General features: G+C 38.2%; 1 protein-coding gene across 2 annotated transcripts; it reads right to left on the reverse strand.

The window, feature by feature from the left end:
• Positions 1–3,700: 3,700 nt before the first annotated feature.
• Positions 3,701–25,840, reverse strand: LOC116254328 (calcium-dependent protein kinase 13). Of its 2 annotated transcripts, XM_031629666.2 has the most exons (8): positions 24,825–25,782; positions 24,606–24,729; positions 24,356–24,499; positions 24,063–24,215; positions 19,725–19,840; positions 19,488–19,655; positions 4,288–4,515; positions 3,701–4,208 (listed from the first exon to the last, which is right to left on the reverse strand). In XM_031629666.2, exons 1-8 carry the CDS (start codon positions 25,332–25,334, stop codon positions 4,053–4,055), a joined length of 1,599 nt encoding a protein of 532 aa, XP_031485526.1. In that variant the 5' UTR covers positions 25,335–25,782; the 3' UTR covers positions 3,701–4,052. The 2 variants fall into 2 exon arrangements, with proteins under 2 accessions (XP_031485526.1, XP_049933891.1); XM_050077934.1 differs by lacking the exons at positions 3,701–4,208; positions 4,288–4,515 and adding an exon at positions 18,183–18,663 and having other exon boundaries at positions 24,825–25,840.
• Positions 25,841–26,472: the final 632 nt, after the last annotated feature.

Consider the following 26,472-nt stretch of genomic DNA (forward strand, 5'->3'; position numbering starts at 1 on the left):
ACCTCTCAAAGGTAAGACAAAAACAAGGATAAACATCTGGAACCAGTTATACTGCCACAATAAGACGGTATAATAGGATTGGGCAACAAAGTTAAGCAATTAGCAAAGAATGCTTTATTTGCCAAACCTTGAAGCTCCATGTGGTACCACATGATGTTTATCCTTCTTTTATTTTCTTTCTTTTTGCATGACAAGCATATATTGATATACTCTCCAAGTTTCAACACTTCATTAAGATGAGAAATTAATGAAATATGCTTTTATATCAAACCTTGTCTCTATCAACTCTCTGTTTCATTTACATTCATGATTCCTACCAAATAGTTTGCAAGCTGACATACAATTTCTGCATGTTATTATGTTGTTCACTTCTTAACCCTACTTTCCAGTTCAAGGTTCCAACCAAAGCGATGTAGATCAAATCTCAAACCAGAGCTAGCTCATTGCTAGGTCATTTTATTAACTCTCTCAATAGAGCTCCCTCAGAACTTCTGAAGATCAATAAGGTAAAAGTTGGAAAAGGTTATTTAATAAATATAAACAAGGCATGTTATTATGTTGTTCACTTCTTAACCCTACTTTCCAGTTCAAGGTTCCAACCAAGCAATGTAGATCAAATCTCAAACCAGAGCTAGGTCATTTTATTAACTCTCCCAATAGATTTCCCTCAGAACTTCTGAAGATCAATATGGTAAAAGTTGGAAAAGGTTATTTAATAAATATAAACAAGGCAAAAGTTAGGGAAATGGATCAGTTAGTATATCAATTTGCTGCAAAATTTGATCCAACCATATCAAAGTTGCCTAAATCCATGGATCGTAATCCCAGATTGCGGTTGAAAATCGGGGATTACGATTCCGTGTTTGGTGGAATGGACTCAAATTTTGAAAAGCATGACGAGGATCCTACTTCTACAATGGAATCCTCACAGCCACAAACATGCCCTAAGACTTAAAGATAAGACCAACCCTCTTCCTTGGCCAACGACCCAACTAAGGAATCAATGTTGGCATGGGAGAAGACCCCAAGAATTTACATATTAGGATGAGTCTTTTAGCATATGAGAGGGAAAGTTGATCAAGTTCCTGAAGGATCATCAAATAAAAAAGAAATGCTCATTCTAGATTCTCAAACCAGTTGAGGTTCAATTGTATCTTAAACCCAAATATGGGAACTATCATACAAAAATTGTGGAAGTTTAAATCCCTGATTGGAGGACAAACTCGAGCATGGTTTGGAGGATTTGTTAAAAGTAGGCTTTATCCAACCAACCAATTACACCAAGTAGTTGGCAGATGGCATGATAGTACCTAAGAAAATGGCAAAGTCTGCATTTGCACTGATTTCATCAGCTTTAACAAAGCAACTCTATGATTGTCTACTTACAGACTTCAACTTCTTAGTTGACTGTATGGCTAGGCACACAATGTTCTCTTTCATAGATGGTATTCAAGATACAGTCAAATTAAATTACTGGTCAAGGATTAACCCAAAACCTCTTTCACTACACCAGCAGAAACATTCTGCTATAGACATCATTCAAAGTGAAGAATGTTAGTACTTGTTGAAGGGCAATGACCACTCTATTTTACGATTAAATGTACACATATGTTGATGTTTATGTTGATGACATATTGATCAAATCTAAGGCAAGGAAAGATTATATAGCAGCATTTTGAAATTATTTGAGAAACTACTGCACTATAAGCTTTTAACACAACCAGTAAAAATGTGCCTCTGGAATTGAACTAGGCAATTTCATGGCACTGATGTGGTCAGCCAAAAAGACATAAAAGTTGACCATGCCAAAGCTAAATAAACCATTAACATGTTACGACCTTAAAGAATTATGAAATGTATCCTGCCATTCATTTGGCTAGACTCGATGGTCTACAACATAGAAGGTTAAACTCATTCAAAAAAAAGGTTACAACTTGGGCTCCTCAAAAAAGAAGAGAAATGAATTGCTACTGCTAGCAAGATTGATTAAAACCTAAATATGGTTGACAAGGTGGAATATGTTGTCATGAGTATTCCCTCAAACTAGATAGGTCAGAAAGTTGTACAGTTATTCATAATCAAGTCCTAGCCATATAATCCATGTGTAAGAGCATAATTGGAAGGTTCAACAGCTATTCTTGACCAAGCCTTAGCCCCATGATAGTCTGGAGCATATAGCTAGGGCCACTGACTTTATGGAAGAGAGAGAGTCAAATGACTTTCCACTCTGAGTAGCAAAAAGCTTCAACTTTCCATATATAAATATATTCTCCTCTTCCACAAACCACCACCCTACCACCCACAAACCCCAAAGGCCTTTTCTGATAAGGAAGAGCCATACTTTTTTTCATGCATGAAGTTGCGTTACAAGGACTTGTTTATCGATTGCATAGATTGTGAAAAAAACAAGAAAAGGTTCTCGATTCTGAAAGAATAATGTCATTAGCTATGTTACATACTTGCGTGAGTACGTTAATTAGCCTAGGGTACTCGTGACGATACAAGGGTTCTTCAACACCGTTTTGACTACTGTGTACGTCTTGAATTAGATCTAGGCCAAATTTTGATCAGAAAAAAGGATGGCAGCTAAATTTAGGGGAGAGGTTTCGTCTAGGATAGAAAGATTGATTTTGAAGGAATTTTGAAGGAAGCAGACACTTTTTATTTGGAGTGAAGGATTTCGACAGGAAAGAGGCAGATGTAGGACCTTGATGTGAGAGAGAGAGTCGCGTGATAAGGGCCTAGTGTCATTTGCGCCTGTTTAAACTTGATCCAGCTTTGTTATAAAGATTTCCCTAATCTCTCTCTTCATTAAATAAAAAATAAGTTCTTAAAACTTGCAAATAGATGTTAATAAGCTTGTAAATTTCTTAAATATATGGGGGAGTTCAAATCTGCATGACATTGTTGGACAGCTAAAAAAAAAACCTAACGTTAAAAAAGCCACTGCAAAAGAAATTAACAATGGTCTTTTGCGCAGCAACCCAAACTTCTAAGATTTGTCATGTTCGCATCCACATATTAACACCCATGTAACTTAAATGCTTAGCAAACATAAAAATTATGATCATGCTTTCACTAAGAATTATCTAAGCGTGGCATACAATCAGCATTTTTTTTTTATCTCACCACAACAAAGAGTACCATTAATGGTCTCACACTGGTCTCACAACATGTTCGCAATGGTGATATTAGATGCATAAAGGGTAACCCACTTTTGCCGACAGGCAACACTATCAGATATTTTATAATAGGCACCAACATCAAGTTAGAATACTACCCACATGGTAATACCATATCCCACTATACACTCGTGGAGTAATGTAATATGAAGAATCATCTGTTGGGATGAAGAAAGAAGATCATTATACATTTTGAAGTGAAAACTTTAGATGCTTTTAGGGAATACTGAAAGCTCTTCTTCGTTAAACTAAGAGAATAAGCTGACAAATTTATTTCATAAAATCACTTAGCTCTTTTTTGGAAGTTCAACTCCCTACCTGCTTGATCAACAGTTGAGTCGTAAAATGCATTGCCAGTTCTTTGACATCAATCTAGATGAGAAAAGGAACTTGCAGGGTATGGAACAGCTTCTTTACCAAAAAGGGCAAGTCACGCAGGAAACACTACAGCGACAACAGTAAAAAATTCAACATATCACTACATTCTACAGTCAGAAGGTTATAGAAAACAGCAGACATTAAGTAGCTAATCATGAATATCTTAACTTTGGAAAGAGATGCTGATCATTGTTACTTGTCCCTCTTTTTTTAAAAGTTCAACTGTATAGATGGTTAGTGGGTGGTTAATCCATAAAATTTTCCACCATTTCATACCTCTTCCCCTTGCTTACAGTTGTACAAGCTCCTCCATTTTTAAGGTAGAAAACAGTTCCCCATCAGTAAAAACGCTCAGTCCACCACTGTGGTATATGAATACAAAAGCTTCAAGCAGCCAAACTAAGAAAGTAGCTGACACTAAATAGTCAGGTTAATCACCAATATGCTCAAACTGAAGAAGCTGCTAATCGTTGAACTTCAGGGAACCACACTTCATTGCCTATCAGCTCCTCCATTAAGAGACCCATCCTTCATCAACCTGATACTCAGACTGTTAAACCTGCCTCTTGAATAGTGCCGTGATGCCTTTCTCCAATCAGTTCCAGTCTTCATCATAGCGACAAATTCATCATAGCTGATACGACCATCCTATTATCATACAGGAAATCAACATCAGAAAAAAATGAAATCAGCAGAAAACAAAATGTAAATGCAGCAAGGCAACAACCTTGTCACTGTCTATTTCTCGAAGAATATCAACTGCAACATCAGAATCAGATACGCCCTCCTCAACTAAGGCCTCTCTAAGTTCCTCGAGTTCAATGAAGCCATTTCCATCCTTGTCAAAGAAAGAGAACGCCTTTCGGAGATGCTCATCATTGGCCATTTTTTGTAGATGAACTGAAACAGCGATGAACTCTTCATAATTGAGTGTCCCATTGCTATCTGCATCTACCTGTTGGCATGAATTAGTCATTCAGCACAAACTTGTATAGCTATACGGTTCACCCTGTACTAACAACACTGACCACCAAAAGAGCAAACTACTGCAATAATTGAGAAACACGGGATTCTAATATATTGCAATATGTGTCCTAGAAGCCAATTTCCACATCTAATGAATACGTTGTGTTTGTATTCACAATTTAATATTGGTGGAAACAGGAAAAGAACAAGGAAAATCTGGCTAGGCCTTAACAAATCAACGTAATCATTCTGGTTGTTATTGAAGTTTCCTCCATATCCCTGATTTAATCAAAGATGCAATATTCTGAATATTCTACACAAGTCAAACCATTACAAACCATGTCAAACTAACAACATTTCGACGTGGTCATTAAACACAAAGCTGCGTATCACTACGTTCCTTATATCAGCAAAATTTCAAAGAAAGCCTCAGTCAACACTTTTTGGTCACTAGTTCTTCCGACAAATAAAGAGAGATAAGGATGTCGGAACTTTTGATGAATATTAATGTCTAGTGTCACAAAAAATGTTTTTTTCGAAAAAAACACGAAAAAAGTGTGATAAATCAAATTGCCGTTTAAAACTTAAAAAAAACACGTTTTTTTGAAAAAAAATGTTAAAACTGAAAAAACGTGTTTTCTTCGCATTTCTTTTTCACTTTTTTCATTTTTTACATTTTTTTCATTTTTTTAATGTCAGATAGTTTTTTTTTTATTTTCTATTTTTATTTGTTGCAAATCTACCTATTTTCTGATGTTCGTGTTATTAGTTTCTCACTTATTTTATTTTTCTCTCATTTTTAAGTTTTTTAAATTTTTAAAAACTTATCGTATTTTTGCCTTTTTTTAAAGTTCGCCGTATTATACCCAAGAAAAACCTTACCATTTAAAACTCCGAAACATTATTTATGACTATGATGTCTACCACCAAAACATCCATTTCTCCAGTGCCTGGAATGATGAATGTGAGAGATACGAATGAAGATGGGAGCAGAAATGTCATCATTCTATCTAATAAATACATTTTTAATTCTGAAACCTCAAATAATAAAATTCTTTTCTCTTGACGATGAGGAATCTTTCAAGGCCTAGACCACTTAATGGTCAACAGTTCTGTTGTAACTTGCAATTAAGGCATGTAACAGAGAAAAGCAAGAAAGAGAGAGAGAGAGAGATAGAGAGAGAGAGAGAGAAAGGTTGTTTTCTCATTGAGAGGTTGTTTTCTCATCAACTTCTAACCCCTTCATAAAATAGTGATTACTGTAGAAGCCAGAATAACACTGAAGTATATGTAAGTTATCTAAATAAGTGTTGTACGATACGGGGCCGTATCGTACAATACGTATCATCTCTTTTACAAAATACGATACGATACACCCCTTGTATCGTAAATAGGGGTGTATTATGATACGTACGATACGGGTTGATTTCAAAAAAGGGGGCTGGAACCCCCCTTTTCGAGTTTTTTTTATAAAAAACCTGACCTTTCTTCATTTTTAACTTAGAGATTGTGCTGCCGTGGAGGGAAATCATCGATTCCATTGTTAAATCATCGATTAAACCATGGATTTGCACGTGGGTGGCTGATTCCTGTTGGAAGGAAAGAGGTTTTTTTAAATCATGAAGATGAAAATGAAGAAGAAGATGGAGATGAGGATGAGAATGAATATGATGAAGATTATGAATGAGAGTCGAAAGTGCTTTCATTTTATATGTATTGACATTGAACATTTTCACAATTTCATTATCATCTTGTTGCAATACATAACATCCAAAACTTGTTTTTTGATGCGGTATCTCATAGACTTATGGACTTATGACTTATGAATCTATGTGTTTTTTATGAAGAACATATTATTCTTGATTTTTACTGATTTTTTATTTTTTATGAATTTTTCGAATTTTTGTCTGATTTATTAAAAAAAACGATACGATTATGAAATGTTACGATATTTTACGATACGGCGTATCTTAAAGCCAGACCGATACGGCTTACGATACGCCTTTTACAACATTGATCTAAATTACGTACAACCACACAAACTAATGCATATTACTTTTAACAGTTGCCTCAATCTGAAATATATATATCAATCATATTCAGCTTGTTATGACACCAGGAAAAATATGAACTTCCAATAGACTTGGTGAAAACATCTGCAACTTGATCATAAGATGTCACGACTTGTAGAAATATGACCTGGTTGTACTAAGTATGTAATGGGAATCAACTTTAACGTGCTGCATCCTCTTACCAAATACTAGTTCATTAACAATATAAGTACGGGTTTATCAAAAGTTGTCAACATAGAAGCAGGAATCTATATGTGTAGACACTTTAGTACAAAACTAATCCATTTTGCAGTTGTTAGAGTTATAGCTCCATGTTCTAATTGTATACTAGATTGGATCACAACAGCTTGCTTTTCTCTTCTCCAAGTAATTAAGTTTCCTCCAACAAATACAAAAACTCCTGTGATGGACTTCTTGTCATCAATATTCAATAGTCACTGCATAAACAGCACATGAATATGCAACTATTTCAAGAGAACTTTTTTTATACAATAGCCCCTCAATTGGCGCACTTGGTTGAGTCAGTGGCTAGTAGGCAGCTAGTTACTAGTTCAATCTCAGAGGCACTTCCCCCTTGCAAAAACAAGACCATCGGGCAAGGAATGAGATTGGGGGTTTTACACCCAAGCATGCGATGAAGTCTCCGAGCCCAAGATGGTTTTCCCCAATTAAATACCATAAAAAATGGAAAAAAAAAAGGACTGATGATCATCATTGCAGCCTCGTAACGCACTTTGGTCAGCTTTCCTATGAACATGATCGAGGAAATATTTGCTCTTGCCGTAGTAATATATAAAAAGTTACCAACCAGGGATCTAAAGCTTCTTTTGTCAATTGATTCTGCTTTCTTCTCATACATATGAAGTTCAGGATCCATCGAGATGATGTTGTTTGGCCCCTAACTCTCATGTATCCTTTAACAAATCAAGCACAAAACTTCTTTGCAGTAAAACTAACCCCACCCTGCTTCTAGCCACCACTGTGCACAAGAAATATTGGAGACGATCAAGATATGATGTAACAAAAGTGCTTCTTAAAATGGGCTTTGGTATCTGATATATCCTTCTGACTGTTTCTTATACATATAATATCATCAACATATACGACCATAACTACAACATCAGTATGGGTCTTATTAATAAACAGTGAGTATCAGATGCCAACCTGTTGAACCCAAATGTAGACAATGATCAAAATAGCTTTGAAACCATTCACAAGGACTTTGTTTTAGGTTACATATTGACTTCTTTAATTTGCAGACCTTCAGTGCTTCATAAAATGGGCTTTGGTATCTGATATATCCTTCCGATTGTTTATTATACGTATAATATCTACATACACAACCATAAATATAATATTAGTAGGGGTCTTATTAATAAATATTGAGTATCTGATGCCAACCTGTTGAACCCAAATGTAGACAATGATCAAAATAGCTTTGAAACCATGCACGAGGACTTTGTTTTAGGCTGCATATTGTCTTCTTTAATTTGCAGACCTTGGTACACTCCCGTTGAACCTTGGAGGTTGTTGCATATAATCTGTCTCAAAGGAATTGCTATAGGAGAAGGCATTTTTCACATCTAAACTAACATATGCTCCATCTACAATAAACAACTACAAATATAATAGGTCGATTAATCTAAACCAAGCTACTGGTGAAACTGTCTCAAATCAGAGAAAATATCTCAAAGAAGACAACATTATATGCTTAATTGTATGGTTGTACCCCTTAGCCACCAGCCTTGCTTTATATCATCCAATAGACCCAATTAAGCTGCACCTAATAGTATAGACCCAATCAACAATATTGCATCAGTAGGAGGAACAACTAGATTCCATTTTAATTTGTAAGAGTAGGGCATCCATCTCATCCTACATAGTTTTCTTTCACTTGACATCCAATAAAGTTCACTGATGATTAAGTAGAACTGACATAGCAGACAAAGTTGAAATGAAATTTCTCATGCAACTCCTAAGCCTTGCTTCTGTGACAAACTTAGAAATAGGAGATAATGTACCCAATCTTTTTCCTTTCCTGAAGCAATAACCTTATCATCATCCATAGTTGGAATCTCAATACTGTCAAGAGTAATTATTTTGAAGCAAAAGATGATGTAGGTGCTCATTCAAGTGGTGATTTACAAGAGTGCACCAGAAGAGGGTCATCAAACCTAGCAACAATGGAAGATTGAGAGAAGGAGATAATTGGAGAAGGTCACTGCAAGAGAACAGGAAGCACTGTTCACTGGAAGGGCATGACATCACCTTGTTCAACATGTAACCTAGACATAGTGCAGCAAAGAAAAGGGTGTAAGTTGATTTGTTGAAATACTAGATTCATAGGTTGAAAAATAATTAGATTCAACGGTCTGACTCTCACTCTATGCAGCATCAAGTAGGGTTTGCGTTGAATTTTTCAGTCCTACTCTGTTTGCGCCTTCGATTTTTTATGAGACGTGTTTTGCTTTGGTTTTCCTTTTGATTCATTCATTGATTTGTTAATAGTTAGTAGACTTAGTACTTACTAACTTAATGGTTCTGTTTATTTCTGTTTTTTTACTTTATTACTGTTGAATCTTGACTTTTTAGTTCGATTCTGCATAAAGGGTCAATAGTTTGTGCATATATATACAGACGTGTATCTTTGGTTGTTATTTTTTTCAGTTTATCAATGAATATGTAAATACTTAATACTGAATAGTTCATTGTCAATAATTAAATACTTAATATGTCTGTTTCTTTCTAATTCGTTTAACTATCTGATTCACTGATAACTAAGTACTCAATATGTATGTAGAACCTATATGTTGTGGCCTTGTGCATAGCTATTCAGCTAAGGCCAAATTGTAGTTGTCTTTGTTTTAGTTTATCATTTATGTATGATTTTTTTAAAGATGAAATGAGATTTAGATTTTAGTTTCAGGTGCTTGATACTTGATAGCAAGACATTAAGAGCATGTTTGTCGAATGAGGAATCAACTGTAGAAGTGGGTTCCTCATCCTGATTTTCAAAAAAATCTGACGCTCCAGACAAACACGGGATCCAAATTCCGGCTTTTTTATGAAAATTTGGGATTTCAATCCATGGATTTCTGCCTGTCATGCTTCTCATCTTCTTCATCCATTGCCTCATGCCATGCCAGATCTCCTCCTCGCCGGTGCCTCTTCCCTGCTATGCCGCTCTTTGTCTCCTCTCTTAAGGGGAAGCAAGTAACCGCGCTCTCTACTCACGTTTGCAGTCTCCCCTTAAAGTTCTTATGTCTCATCTTTACTAGTCTTTGTTGAAAAGGAGGTAAGTGCACAAGATTCCATCAGTAAGGAGGTGAATTTTGTGCCAAAAGATGTTTTGGAGGGAAAGAGAAAGGGAGAAGGAGCAGAATGGAGTTTTTCCTTGTGGGTAGGTGTGCAGGTTCTCATAGTGGGCCATTCATGTAATTTTTTTTTTTTTGTTTCAGATCCTTACAGGTTTTCTTTGTTGCCTATTTCTACTGGCAATTGAATATGGAAGTTGGCTTTCATCCTAACGATTTGGGCACCGGGCCGGGCGGCCGCCGGATACCCGATACCCAGCCCGACTCGGGCCCGAGCCCGGGCCTTGAAACTGGATTTAACGGGCTCATGTTATCGGGCTCAGCCCGGCCTGATACTTAACGGGCCGGGCTCGGGCTTGATACTGAGCTCGACGACGGCCCGAAACCGTGGTTTCGTTTCATCGGCCTCCTCTCTGAGTCTTGCCTCTCCTCAGTCCACCCGACCTCCGGTCGAGATGGTGTCGCCCATCGGTATGTCTCTTCCAGTCCGGCCTCCGGTCCTCCCTGTCGCGGCGTCGCCCATCAGCCATCGTTCAGTCTCTTCCAGTCCTCCCTATCGCGCGGCCCTCTCCTCTCCTTCTCGCCTCCCCTTCTTCGCTTGTTTTGCTTGTTGTACAAAAGGCGAGGCAAAACGCTGGTTGTCTTCACTCCCTTCCTCTCCAATCTTACTTCCTCCCTTCCTTCCTCTGTCGTGGATTCTCTGTTTTGGACTCTACTGCAAAGATGATGAGGGAGATAGTCGAGGTCGATTTCTTCACCTCCAGGACGACGCATGCCACCGTTGCGACTCTGGATGCTCCTATTTCTGGTGAGTTCTTAATTTTGTTTCTCCTCTTCTTTTTTCCTTAGCTTTTGGGGTTTCCCTTTTTTTGCTGACTCGTCTTTTCTTAATTATTTTGCTTGGTGTTCAGGATTTCAGAGAACCGTGTCGAAGATCAATGCGCAGGTGCTGAGGAATATGCTCTTTGTACAGCCCAAGGACGCGATGACCGATCGGTGGCTGTCGGAGGATCCATTCCGACCGGCAGCGAGCAGCCGACCGATCAACTTCTCGTTGCCCTCGTTCAGTTCAGCAGGTCGGTCAAAAAAGCCCGGCCCAAGAAGACCGGGCTCGGCCCGTGAAAGCCCGGCCGGGCCCGGCTATAATCGGGTCGGGCCGGGCCTCGGGCATACACTAAGGCCTGAGGCCCGATAATACCCGGCCCAGTTAAAAACAGGCCAGGTCTTGGGCCAGCCCGATGGCTTTAACGGGCTAAAAAATGGACCTTTTTATCCAGCCCTACTAACGAATTGTTACTTGGTTATTTGGTAGTTTATTATTTTGGGGAAGTAGTTATATGATCAACAAAGCATTTAGCTGGTTTCTATGTTGGCAGATCAATGACTTTGACTTTAAAAAGTTGTTATTAACAACTTGATCGATTCCAATTTTTTTGCCATATTGTCAACAAACACTAGATACACGTCCAGCAGATTGTAATCCAAGTGAAACAAACACACCGTAATTTGGGAATGGAGATGCAAATCCTCATTCTCCTGATTCCAAGATTGAATCCTAGGATTTTGGTCCTAGGATTGTAATCCTAGTGCTACCAAACGCTACCTAAGAGGGGGGACAAAATGCCTAGATTGACGGATCCACTTTGGTCACATGAAATTCAAAATGATGAAGGGAAGCTGATTTGCAAATTTTGTTACAAGCAATATACAAGAGGAATTATTCCATTTAAGTATATTTGGCTGGAATTCATGGCAATGATGTTGCTACATGTTGTCATGTGCCTAAAAATATCAAGCAAATGGCAATCAAAGCTTGTAGAGTTATCGAGGAAAAAACCCATGAAGAAGGGAAAAATGCAAAACGAAATTGAAACACATTTAAGCGTAGGTTCATCATGTTCTGTTAGCAATTTTTTCTGTGGAACTTCGTAGGAGAAGGACAAAAACAGTCTGATCAAGAAAGTAGAAAATGATTTTGCTGATAAGCTCCTATTTGAAGTTATTGTAATAAACAACTTATCTTTCAAGTTTCAACTTGCTTCGATCAGTGGATTTCAAAAATTTTGTTGCTGGTGCTACAAACTTTGGGCCAGGATATCTCTTCCCAAACAGTAAAACAGCAAGGAAAAAAATTTATATGTTGATGAAATGAATAAAACATGGGCACAGTGTGGATGCACAATTATGTCTAATATTTGGAAAGACATGGGGCAGATCCTATATAAAGTTGTTGGTGAGCTCTCCAACATGCACCATATCTTGAAAGGTAAATCATGCAGAAAAATGTCTTAAAATGCAGAATTTAAACTTGACTTTTTATCTTCAGCTATAGAAGAAATTGGAGCGAATAATATTGTGCAGACTATTATAGATAATAGAAGCAATTATAGAAAGGCAAAATATATTCTTGAAGGGAGAGATCCAAACATTTTTCTCACATCTTGTGATGTCCATTGCATTGATTTAATGTTTGAAAACATCGAAAGTTTAGAAGACGTGGCAAGTATCATGAGCAAAGCAAGGCAAATTGTCAAGTTCATATATAATAAGCAACAAGCTTTAGATATAATGAGAACTCATACAAAGGGAAAGGAGTGCGGAAGCTTGCTGTGACTAGAATTGAATCTCTCAGTTTATTTGTTGGGATTCTATTTTCAAACAAGAAAAGGACCTAAGGTTTATGGTTGCCTCCAATGAATGGAGACATGTAGAAGACACTGAAAAGAATGACGCAAAACTTACAAGTCTCATTCAAAACGAAAACTTTTGGGGAAAGAGAAGAGAAATAATTAGGTTTGTTGAAGTATTAGTGAGAGCCTGAAGATGGTAGATAAGGAAGGAGCCACTATGGGTTATTTATATGAAACACTTGATAGAGCTAAAGAAGCTAAGACGAATGCAAGCAATGACAGGAGAGAAAAATATATCATCTAGGAACAACTTCTTGCTCTTGAGGATCATGCAACAATAGGTTTTGAATTGATCAAATATCACTACAAAGATCCTACATTATTTTGTGTCGGTTTAGCCATGAGCGTTATTGAGTCATTGACACTTCTCATCCATGTAAGTTTCTCACTTCTGCTAAATTTTTTATGATTGGTTAAATATTTTAATTACAAATTTACAACTGTAAATTTTGTTTGGTTTTTTTTACTTTATGTTAGGTATTTAATGGAAGATACTTGGATATTTTGTTCCTATGCTTCAAAGTGTAGTAATCAAAATTTTATGCTAGCCATTAATCAACTTGTGAAAGATATTGGAGTGCATTTGAAGCTGTTAATATGAAGAAGAGAAACAATATTTTACCATCTAGATTAACTGATTTGGTATTCATTAGAATGAATATGCATTTGCAAAACATGGCTGCAGAAATAAAGAAGACAAATGCAAATCCAATCTATATTGACCATGTGAATCCATTTCCAAAAGAAAAAATGTAGAGGTTGGGTTGTCTTCAGATTTAGAAGAAGAAGAAGATAATGAAGAATGTAGACACAGTCGCACAAATGAAGAAGACGCCTCTCCTTCATGAGATGAAGATTAAGGATTGATCTATTCTTTTTTTGTAGTGAAGAATGACTTGAATTGTGTTTTAAAGCCAAGAGGGCTATAAACTTGATGTTACTTATGTATTTGTATGATTGCTTTTATGTTGTTTTATTAGTTTCCCGTTTACTTTATTTTTCCCTAATTTTTAGGATTTATTTTTATTATTTAAAAATTTATCATATTTTTTCTTTTTTTGCTCGATTTTTTCAAGTTCGCCGTATCATACCCAAAAAAAACCTCGCTGTTTAGAACTCCAAATATTTGTGACTACGAGTGATTGTCCCTTGGACCATCTTGAGTAGGAGCATAGGTGTCCACTACTTGTTGAGACAGGATTGAATGAGACTCCATTGTTAGGAGTGTGTCAAATGCATGCGTATTCAATGGTGGGACTGTTATCGACAAGGTTCTACCAAGTATACTGAGCTCGTTGTAAGTTTGACGTTTCATTTGAATAACAGTAGAGCAATAAAGCGGCCAATAAACCATGATTATCCCCATAAATTCAAACAGACAATGTTTGATGATGATGAATCAGAGACTGTTGACTCCAGATCATACAGATCTCTAATAGGAAAACTCTTATATTTGATTGTTACTGGACTTGACATTAGATTTGTTGTGAATAACCTAAGTCAATTCATGGAAAAACCCCGAAAGGTTCATTGGGGTGCTGCATTAATGGTGGTGAGATACTTAAAATCAGCTTCGCGGAAGGGGTTATGGTTCAAAAAAGGAGAATATATTGACATAGAAGCCTATAGTGATGTTGATTATGCAAGGTCTGTGGATGACAAGAAGTCTACTCCAGGTTTTTGTGTCTTTGTTAGAGGTAATCTTATTTCTTGAAGGAACAAGAAGCATAATGTGGTTGCTCGATTTAGTGCTCAGTTTGAATATAGGGATATGGCCCAAATTGCAGCTGAAACACATTGAAGTGGATTGTCATTATATTCGGGACTTGGTACAAGATGGAGTGATTAGTACTGTTCATGTCTCCTTTGAAGATCGGGCAGCCGAAATTTTTACCAAGGCTCTTCCCATAGGAGATTTCTTGAGAGGATTTAACAAGTTGAGCATGATTGATGTTGAGAAAAAGTTATGTTTTGAGGTTTTCTGATTTGCAGCACCCTATTTCTGCAACATCACAGCACACTTTGGAACTCCACTACAAGTATCTAGAGGCAGCAAAGACAACATACTAAATCTGTCGACAGCAACAATACATAAGGAAGATTTCTGACTTGCAACACCACGACAATCTCTGCAGCTTCACACCAATAGTATAGTTGCAGCAGAAAATAATTTATATATATTTATCTTTGAGCGATCAACTGCTGTCTACACACGCTAGAAACTTTACCACCGACTGTAATCAACATGGGTTCGGGTTTTTTATCACATTTACATGTTTATGATCAAAACCCTAACCCTCGACAGGCTGAGAAATACCTCTTGTTTTCAGTTAAGAGAGAGAGACAGCACCCAGATGTTGATGAAGAAGGAGGAGGATAACAAGAGAGCTTGCTGGTTTAGAACGACGTAAGCAGGATCCCAAGACTATCCACTCTGATACCATGTTGAACTTCAATGTTGAATCCACAAGAATGAAGACGTAGAGGATAGAACTGTTGGGAGAAGGTAGAGAAGAGAGAACGAGAGAGAAGACACGAGAGAGAGAAGAATAAAGCTCGTTCATTCCTTACGGCTCCCACCCTTCTAATATAATAAAAAGAACTAATTGGGGATATGTTTAACCCTTTAAATAAAGAGTCCAATCAGTATTGAAAAATTCAAAGAACTACCTAACAAAAGTTTCAACAATGCAGAAAACCTCAAAACATAACTTTTTCTCAACAATTGATATCTATGCTCCAGCTTGAGGGGGAGTGTTAAATATCTTAGACGGTCGGCTAGAGTCTTTCTAAAATATTAGGAAGTTGAAGTGTGTCTCTTTCATATTTATCTTATTCTATTTGGACTGAAAGTGCAATTCCTGCTACCGCCAACCCTAATCTGTCTTAACTCTAAAATTAGGGTAACTTTAATATTGTTCTCTCTCTCTCTTTCTCTGGTCATAACAGAAGGTATAGGTGTTCTTGTGGCCAAGCCGTACGATCATATTGTCACATACGCCTTAATAAAATATGACTGGCAGTCATAAGGGCTATATAACAACAAACTTCATCCTTACAATAGTCCCCCATGGACATTTTCACTAAGCACCTATGGGTGATAAGGACTTTATCTCCCCTCTTAAACCATGACACCCTGTGAGGATAGGGTAGTTTCTAGTTTGTAGGTGTAACTTATCAACAATATTTTGACAAACTATTTTCTCGCATGACCCATTATCTACTATGAAACTACAAACGTGCCCTTCACAGTGACATTTTGTCCTAAAATGATTGTTGGCAACCACTTATGGTTTGATGGACTCTTCGAGGTTGCTAAGATAGGACACACAGACAAGAAGTTATAGATGTCGTCACTATCATATATGACAACCTCCTCATCAGTGGTGGAGTCAGTCTCCAACTCACTTTGAGCATCCTCATGATCAAACTTCACAGTTCGTCTTTAGGTTCGGTCATGACAATTCTTTTGACGACGTTAGGACATTGTGACTGGATATGACCCAGCTCTTGACATTTAAAACAACAGACAAAAGTGTCAATGGTACGACGTTTTGACCGAGTATTAAATGTAGGGCCTTCATCCTTATTGTTGCATGTTTAGATTGGGATCTGAACTAAAGTTTTCCGACTTCGAGGAACTTGTTTCCCGGGTTGAAGAACTCAACTTAGAATGGTGAAAACAGTTACACTTCGATGTATGAAACTCTGTTAACGCTTCAGGGGCTCCTATACTTTCTTGGCATGGCTACTAGCCTTATCTATTATATCTACCATCAAACAATTGAAGGCATCTTTAATAGAGAAACGAAGACCAACAACATACCTAGTGGCATGCTGATGTTCGATCTCTGCAACCTGAACACGCAGTGACAGGCGATGAAATTCTGCACTGTATTTTGTCACAGTCCTAAATCCCTGACGAAGCTCAAAATATTCCTAGTGTACCCTCTCCACAAAGTCTGAAAGGACGAACTTTGTCTGCATTAGTTGCTGCATCTCGACCCATGTAAGAATCATGTCATGTCCCAGTCTTGTGCTCGATTCTACAATTCAACCCACCACATTTGTGTGAATCCATGTAGTCTAGTGAAGGCTAAAAGAACCCATCAGTATTCTAGGAGATCATGGTCATCAAAACACAAATTGCATCACATAATTCCAGTCAAAGAATGATTCTGCATCAAATTTATCTGTGAACACAGGCAACTCCAACTTGAGGCTATATGTGGAGAGCCTCAACTATCCCCTCTCTTGTTGTCTATCACCAGGTACTGGTCCTAAAGGGTGCTCATTCTAGAAAGCCTCATCTCCAGAATCTGCAATCTCTAACACATCATCATCGTCGGCATGCTATTGGGGTGGCCGACCCTCTGTCCTAACTTGTGGGCTCTCCTGATGAACCTACCCCTGCTGCAATTAGTATCATTGGGCCTACCCATGTCGGTCCTGCTGAAAGGAAGAGACTGGTCCAGGCAGCTCGGATGCTGCCCGTTGTACAACTAGTCGCATCTAATGGGGTGTAGTATGAGGGTTAAGGGAAAAAGTGGGGCTCGGAGTTGGTTTGGGAATTGGGTAATGTGTGGGGCTTGCTATAGTCCAGGATAATAATTAGGCTTAGTTGGAGGCAAAACAAGTATCCCTAGAGAAATTGAGGGGGTCGGTAGGGATGGTGCATATACTGAACCTAATGGATCAATCCTCGGGTCACCTAGACTATTTGTTGAATCCCAATAAGAATAGGTGAGACCTCGAATCGAGCTTGTGAGGGATTGTGGCCAAGGTGGGGAGCTTGATTTGTGGTCCATAGCATGTGAGGCCTGTGCTTTGTTTGGCTCAAAGCAAAATGGTAATACCATTGGGATCCGATTAAGGCCTAGGTGGTCTTGTGATCATGTATTGGATGGGGGCAAGTGCCCAGGATCAAGCTACAGAGTAACCCCAAGCTCGATCAGCCATAGGAAGGCTCATGGAAAAGGTTGGGACCTAATTCTGAGCTTTGGAGCCCAAGACTCAGCTCCGAAGGTGCCGAACCGGGTTGGAAAACCCATCCCAATTCAATGATAAGCCATAACCCAGGTCGAGCGTGTAGTTTTAGGTCCCAAAATAGGACCTGGATTCCGCCCAACCTGGCAGTGTGTCGGGCCCTTGCCCAACGCACCTTGTGTACAAGGGCACAAAGGCGTCGGGTGTGACCCGATGACATCCCAAATTAACAATGGCCTTCCATGGGCCACTGGTAGGTCGCCAATAGGTGGTGGATATCTGCCGGTTTCCACCCCTTTGTGCAGCAAGCGTCCAAGGTCGCAGCGGCCGGGGTAACGGTAATGGTCGTCCCATCTCCCACTCTTAACATGTCCACCAGCAGGGTGTCCAACAGAGAATTCTGGCATTGGGTAACCCAGTCAGGAGCACCATCGGTGTTGGGGTAAGAAGGATGCGGTTGACGGCCCTAGGCGGAAGTGGATGCTGTTGGATGCAACGGTTGGCGACAGCATCAATAGTGGAGGCAGCGGCAATAGGAAAAAAGTTTGAACCAGGGAGTACCTTGATGGATTCTGACGGTCAATGGACAGCCATTGGCACTGTCGGTAGATGTTTGGTTGCCCATTGGCGGTTGAGTGAAGTCCAGTGTCACGATTGCCGAACAGTGGATCCGGTCTCCAACGAACCCTAGGTTCATTCACTGCACGTTCTCCCTATTTTGGTCAACTTCTTCAACGATGTGTTTCAGGAGCAATCTCTCTCGCTTTTTGTGTTGGTCGAATTCCACTGGCCGTTTCTTCGTCTTCTTCTTCTTCCATTCTTCGATTTCATCCATTCTTTTTATGAAACTAGCGAAATCCTTGTTCATCCGCATCATATTTCTTGCATTTGAGTCATCATGCTAATCAATTTCATCATTTGATCTTTGTTGATTTTTTTTATTGTTCTGCTTCTCAGTCTCCTCATTGGAAACTTTTTCAACATCGGATCATCCCTCGGATTCCCAGACATCGCGAAAATTGAGGCGGCAAATGGGCTTCAACCAATCTGACGTAGTGATTAAGAGTTCCTCACTCTAATCCCCATGAGAAAAGCATCAGAACCAAAGAATGAATAGAAAATCATGGAAAAAGAAGGGAATTTAATAATAAAAGGAAATTAGGGTTTTCTGATCATCAATTCGCGTAAATAAAAGCAAGGAAGCCCTTTTAAGGCGGCCAAGCCCTAGATCAGAATTAGATCTCGGACACACAAAACAAAAGGATCCAAATCCTAAAGAACATAAATGCCAAATAAAACCAAATCCAAAGCCTAAGTGGAACTGAATCAGGGATCTAATCTGCCACTAAAGCACACTGTCACCAGCAAAATTAAAATCCCATCATGTTTTTTTTCAGCAAAAATATTTCTCAATACATTTTAATTTTTCCTAGGTTTCTTTAAAGAATTTCAGTAACTACTTTGATTTTTTTTTATCAATGTTTTTGTAAGAAAATTAAGAGAAAACTCATATTTTCACGATTTTTAAAATTATGTTTTATATTTTTTACTTTTTGAGTTCCTGAGAACTATATATATATATATATATATATATATATATGAGAGAGAGCAATCACACCACATATTTCATCTGTACTTGGTGCAAGTTAATGTCTTATTATTTAACTGAAAATTACCAAAGTACCTTGTATGATGGCAAAGTTTCCAACAAAAAACACAAGCGCAAACTGTTATAGTTCTGCAATTTATATGGTAACATACTGTTTCCAAAGCAAAGAGGCCTATAATCAATGCTAGCAGAGCTATATATCGCAATATCCATCCAAAATTAAACAAGTTTATGATACAGATTCATAAAAATATTAAGAATGCCAAGAGAAGAGGAAAAAATATACGTACAGCTTCCATTAGAATCTGGACTTCAGACTCTGCAAGCTGAGAACCAAATTTATGAAGCCCTGCCTTGAGTTCTTCATGTGATACAGCACCATCATTGTCTGTGTCCATCATCCTAAACATCTCTTTGACATCTTCTACTTCTTCAATGGATAAATGATCAGCAATTACCTATCCACAGATTAAAAGGCAGTTATGATTCATTCAAAAGCAAATGTTTAAGAGTGATTAACGACCAACCCTCAATGCTCTTCTCTTGAATCTGTTCATCATAGAAAACTGTTTAAGCCTAGTCTTTACACCATCTCCAAGAGGTATGTTTGGTGCTTTTTTAGCATTTTGCAACCAAGGATGTTCTGAAAATATATCCAACAAAAAGAAATCAATGTATCAGTACTAATAAATCGATTATAGAATATTTTTGTAATGTCAGGTTTTTACATTGGAACAATACACACAAACTTCAAATACAGAGCGGTTCTAACAAAGAAACTTATATAGGTCCATCTGCTCTACCAACATTTCTCATAAACATGAAACCAGGTCTATATATTGTAATAGCACACGGAAACACCAAAAAGGAAATGCTTCTAACAACGAAAGAACAGATCCATCTGGTCCGCCAACATTTCTGGTAAACATGACACCAGTGACATGCCAAAAGACTTATTTTTTCAATATCACATCCAATCTTGCATGCAGAAGACAGCAAACTTCTAACCATTGTTTTCAGAAGATATTTCACATTACAATGCACCAGAATATTATTGAATGAAGTAGACAAGGGTTGTTACGAGGTTCAAAATATCAAGCTGACTAAAGCTTTCCATCTTCTAAAATATAAGTATTAGAAACATGGTCAAGTCATAGGAACTTGCTAAAATACATGATCACTAAGAAAGTTGGTCCAGCAAAGGGTCGCCCACTCATGACAAACCAGATTGAGGTATGTTCATAAGATATATCAGACTGAACTTAAATGCGACTGAATTGAGCAACTAGAGTTGATATTCAGAAGCTCTGCCTAGTCTTTGCTCTTAATCTGGATATTATTGAAGGATGCAACAGAAGCCTCTCAGACAAGTTCCAGGAAAACTGAGTGTGATCAAACAAACTAGTGGACCCATGTAGTCAGTATTCGTATTGGACATGATCCACTTAATGGAAAAATAGGGGATCAGTATGCATAAGTCCAATAGTCCTGTATAAGCACTTTTAAACTTTTTTTATTCAAAAAAAATAATTTATTAATGATTGTCATATAACAAATTGGTCATAGTCACAAGTATTGTTCTCAACAATTTTTGGTGAGGTTTTTCCATGTCCCTTTCAAGAAATGGTCTTTCCGGGAGAACATCTGGAATTTCTTCAAAAAGTTGAAAAAAAAAATTAAAAATAGTTAAAAATAAAACAGATTAAAAATTTTTTAAAGAACATATAAAGATACATCTCTACTTTTAGGTATGATGTCCTTTTCTTCCCTTTCATTTGTCTTCCTTTATTTCTTCCTCTTTTCCTTCTTCTCTTTCTCTATTTCCTTTCTTCCTTCCTTTTCTTCCTTCTTCCTTTCTTTACTTTTTTCTTCGCTTTCTTTCTTTCCTTCTTTCTTCTCTGTATGTTATTTTCTCCCTTTCTTTGTCCTTTCTTCTTTGTTTCCTCTTTCTCTATTTTGTCATCCTATTCCTCCTATAAAGTATTATGGCTTCTGGATATGGATCTTAGCATGACCTGATCTAGATCCCATTATGTTATGTCATATGTGTAACATGCACTATGTGTAATCTGTTATTTATGTAACATTTCTAGGGGATAAATTTTCAATGATTGTAAAAGGTTCTTGAATATATCATGAGAGAAATATTATTTCGTCCACATTTGATAATAAGATGAAAGAAACATTAGGTTACATCCATATGATGCAAGAAATATTAGGTCAAGTCCATATTCAGAGACACGACACTTTAGTGAGCCTCTGTTTCTTTCTGCATACTGAATCTGGCATAAACTACAGAAATTTAACATTGTATTAGAGTCTTTGGTTCCAGGAATCTGGTTGATTTCAAAATTCCTTCCTAGTCCAGGAATACTCTCTGGTCTGATTTTCCTTCTGATTGTTCCTTTTTCTAGATTCTCTGTTTAACATATATGGCCATTCTATTTTCTAATTTTATCTCCAATCTGCCATTTTTCTGTCCTGTTTCCTGCATCTGTTTTAGAAGTCTGAATCTCTTTCCCCTGTCAGACTTATTTTCTGCAGTTTCTACAGATCTACAACTATCTTCTGCTTATTTCCCTATTCTGTCCTTGGATATTTCTGATTGAATCTTCCTTTAATAACTACATCTCTCCTTTAAGACCCGAACCTTTGTACCAATCCCCTTCTCCTTTTCCAGATATGTCTCCTATTTCATATCTGCATGTTGTGTTCTCAGATTGACGCTGTGTTTGTTCTATTAAATCAGTTTGTAATCAATGAATCAGAATCAGGTTGGGTTGTTTACTAAATTTTCTTTAGGAAAACGGCGAAACGAGGAAATCAGGTGCACATGCTGATTACAATGGTGCATACTGCTGATTTCCCAGTCATTGAATGGAACCTAGTAAACTTTTTTATTACAAAAAAAAAAAAATTGAAGCCCAGGAGCTCCCCGTATAGGTTTAATCCGAGTTCCCATCAAGACTGATTTTTGAATGAGCCCTTCTTTTTCCTTTTGCCTTGTCATTTTCCTTTCTTTAATATTCTCATTTTATTGTGCAGCATTTTTCTTCTCAATCTTCTGATCTGTCCTCAAATTACTTACTGAAAACTCAACAATTCTAATTTCCTGGCTTGAAAAAGAATGACTGCTCCATTAATAGAAGCCAAGACCTTTCTAGGCATCTGGATAGATCAATCCAACCCTTGACAGAAGTCCTCGAGCCCAGAATCTCGACTTGTCTCTTAGATGAAAAGAGATCATGCATTAGTGGCTACATCACCTCTACTCTATCCCAAGAGGTGTTGGTGGCTCAAATTGGAACTATGAAATAAGTCGGTTTGCACCTTCTCCCAAATATAAAAAAAAAAAAAGAAAGAATCTATATCTCAGGTGTAAGTTTCAGTTCCTGAGAAAGGGTTTATGCCTATCATGGAATACTTGGAATAAGGTAAAAGGCAATATAGATCATTTGGTTGTTATGGGATGTGCAGTGTAGGGCAAAGATAAAACGCAGCAACATCGAATGGGTTAAAATCATATAGTCAATTTAATTTGTTATATATATAGGATTTCTGGACTTCTATGGCCAAAATGCGACCATAGAAATCCCATGACATTCACACACCTAGCTAGATGCAGTGCAAGGTTGTGTGTATGATTTAAAGGCCCCGATTAAAATCATTAAGCGGCTGTGGGAGGAGTGAATCCCCAGTAGCCAGAGGAGTCATTCCTAATCTCATATATATATATATATATATATATATATATATATATATATATAGAGAGAGAGAGAGAGAGAGAGAAAGAGAGAGAGAGCAATGTTGACTCCGACCATCTAGAGTCCCTTAGCTTAAACATAAGGGACGTTCGATCCATTATGATGGACCGTTGAGAGAAAAATAAAGAGAAAAAGATGTGAACTAATACTAAATGATGAAAATGTCTACAACATTTTTCTCCTTGTTTTTTCCTCAACCGTCCATCATGATGGATCGAACGGCCATTGTGAGTGAGCGTGACTCTGAATAGCAAGAGTTACCATTCAATTATATATATATATATATATATATATATATATATATATATATATATATATATATATATATATAGTCATACCCAAACCTATGTGACACTAGAAGACTGACTCTATCAAGTACCGTAACTATATGCATATGCAAAGGAAGTGCACATAAATCCTATTTGGATTATCCCAACAAGTAAAATGCAGATTCCACCACACTTCTGATATTTACGACAGAAATCATTTGCCACTTATTCTGTGACTAGATTCTGCCATTTGCTTGGTGCAGTGGAAAGATATAAAGTCACAAAATTAACGAGGTACCATCTAACTGGCTTCTAACTCTTATCTATCATCAAGCTAAAACATGACATCCTAGTACAACGAACAAAAAATTCTAGGTCATAGTTTAGGACTTCTAAAACAATGAGAGAAAGGGTATGTTTCTCAAAAGAAATATTTAATTCCAATTAACAGAAACGGTCATGACTTAGGACAAATTGAGCATCCACAATATTATCTGAACGTTAATCCATTTAGATTCCCACATTCTTCCTACATACTATTCCTAAACAAGCCGACAGATAAGTGCTGCATACATCTGTAAAGTAGAGTATCTCTAGAAACACCAATAAAGGAAAATTCAACAAGGTAAACAAATAAGGTGAGGTACAATTATCCAACAATCCAGAGAGGGAGTTACTGAAAGAGTAGCAACTGAAATATAATTTCTTCCACAAGTCGGTTATATCATCACTGTTAGGGCTGGAAACAAGTAAGCTTGTTAAACATGTTAAGGACTGGATAATGCAAGAAGCAACGACTGATTACTAAAGCAAGGGCGTATCACCAGCATACCGAGAACTTGCTTTGCAGTTAGTCTACGCTGTGGATCAGGTTCCAACATCTGCCGGACCAAATTCTTCGCATTATCTGATATGGAAGGCCATGGTTCTCTCTTAAAATCAATAAGGCCACGAAGAATAGCCTGCGCAACTCCTTGTTCCGATTCTGAATTCAACAGGGAAAGTAGCACACAACAATCTCAGTTTTGAGACCAAAAAAAAGTCAGACAATCCCGGAACAAGATAAAAATGGGTATCCTTCATTTTGCAAGCAATAATGGGACAATAATAGCCTATATATACTACCTGCCCAAAATGGCGGGACGCCACATAGTAATATGTAGAGGATAACTCCTGCACTCCAGATATCTATCTCTGGGCCGTAGTTCCGCTTAAGTACCTCAGGTGCCATGTAGTATGGACTCCCAACAATCTCGGAGAACCTTTCACCTACATAACAAGATCGACAGACCTTTTGTCACATGAGAAACAGCGCTTCCAGAGTGAAGAACATCAAGGTTCAACAAAGATCAACTGTTCTAAACGATTAACTTGCCAGGTTTGAAGAATATGGACAAGCCGAAATCAATTGCCTTTAGAGGGGAATTCTCCTTCTTGTTCGCGAACAAAAAATTCTCTGGTTTAAGGTCTCGATGTATAACCCCATGCTTGTGGCAAAGCTGCAGAATGAATAACCACACCAGGAAGAACTTGGTATCACCACATTCGCCAACGATCAGAGTTGTGAAATAACCAGCCCAGTGATTAGACTTACCTGAACAACCTCCACGATCGTCTTGGCAACGGCAGCGGCGGCCCTCTCCGTATAATGTCCTCTGGCTACAATACGATCGAAGAGCTCCCCACCCTCGCATAACTCCATCACCAAATGAACTGCATTGTCGTCCTCCCGCGCCTCCTTTAAGCTGACAATGTTGGAGTCCTTGGGGAGATGATTCATGATTGCCACCTCCCTTCTTACATCTTCAATGTCCACCGCCGTCCGAAGCTTGCGCTTCGAGATCGTCTTGCAGGCGAGCAATTCCCTCGAGTCCTTATCAATGCAGAGGTAGGTTATCCCAAATTCCCCGCGCCCCAACTCCCGGTCGACGACATACTTGTCCTCAATCCCTTCCTTCACGTTCCCACTCAAAACGGTCAATTTCTTGCTGTTGGCAGCACCACCAACCTTCTTCCCACCGCCATGATGGTCATGGGGATGGCCAGACTTAATATGGACTTCCTCCCTTGCGGCCGCAGCCGGAGATCGGCAGCAGTTGCCCATTCAGTTCAGTCGGTTCGACAGTACCACTACGACAGCACTTTTAACATCCGCAACAGATTCACAGATTTCATGGAGTGTTGTTGGGGACGGGCGCTTCAAGATGGCCACGAGGTGCCCTCCTCAAGAAACCAAGAGCACAAGAGTACAGTTCTACATTTCGGGGACGGACGAGGGCGGGGAGGGCAACCGCAGCTCAACAGGAAGATGATTGGACACAAATACGGAGAATACGGATCAGCAGATCCAAATAGGAGCTCAATTCCTACGGGGAAGAAAATCTAGCGAGAGGGATGGCCGGAAAGGGAATGGAAGGGGGGGAAGCAGAAAGGACGGAGAACCTCCAGCTTACCGTGACGATGGAGATGAGTATCGTCTGTTCAGTCTTGCCCTTCCTTTTCCTTTTTTTCTGTTTTTTTTTTTTTCCTGCTAGTTTTACCATGCAAATCTGTCGGTAAGTGGTCAACCACTGCCTAGACTTATGTAAAAAGAGGGACAACTCTGTGGTAACATTACTCAACGTGGATCCAACAACGGTTGCTGATTGGAACGCTTTAGGAGCATGTTTGGATGGAGGAAGACCGGAGGAAAGAATCGGTAGTTTTGTGTTTGTATGTCTAGTTTCAAAAAGGAGGAAAAAGGAAAAGATTGAAAAACTTTGTTTGAATAGAAAAAGGAAAGGAGAGAGAAAAAAAAAATGCGTATCTCGATTCACTCTTAGAAATGGAGGGATCAAGAATGAGCATTATAGAAAATAACTTCTCTCTCTCTCTCTCTCTCTCTAAAGAAGAGTGTTTGCTAATGCTCTGATAAGATGCTCTATTGTTGACATCAATGAAAAATGAGCAATGCATACCATTTGTTCATTTTCTCAAATGTCATTTCACTTCCACTCGGTGGTGTTAAGTGTGTCGATGTGAAATGATGCATTAAGCTTGTGAAGCGACACATATCACAGTGATGCGTAATAGCACATAAGCATGAAGACAAAAAAAAACGTCAAGTATATAATATCCAGGAAAATAATGTCAAACCTAAAAAACAACAATCAAAATAATATGCAAGTAAGAAACCAATGTTGAATAATTCGCAAATGGATTTGTTATAAACAATATCTTTTATGCATGAAATATAATTCTTA

The sequence above is a fragment of the Nymphaea colorata genome, chromosome 5 (assembly GCF_008831285.2).
Source record: "Nymphaea colorata isolate Beijing-Zhang1983 chromosome 5, ASM883128v2, whole genome shotgun sequence".
Lineage (NCBI taxonomy): Eukaryota > Viridiplantae > Streptophyta > Magnoliopsida > Nymphaeales > Nymphaeaceae > Nymphaea > Nymphaea colorata.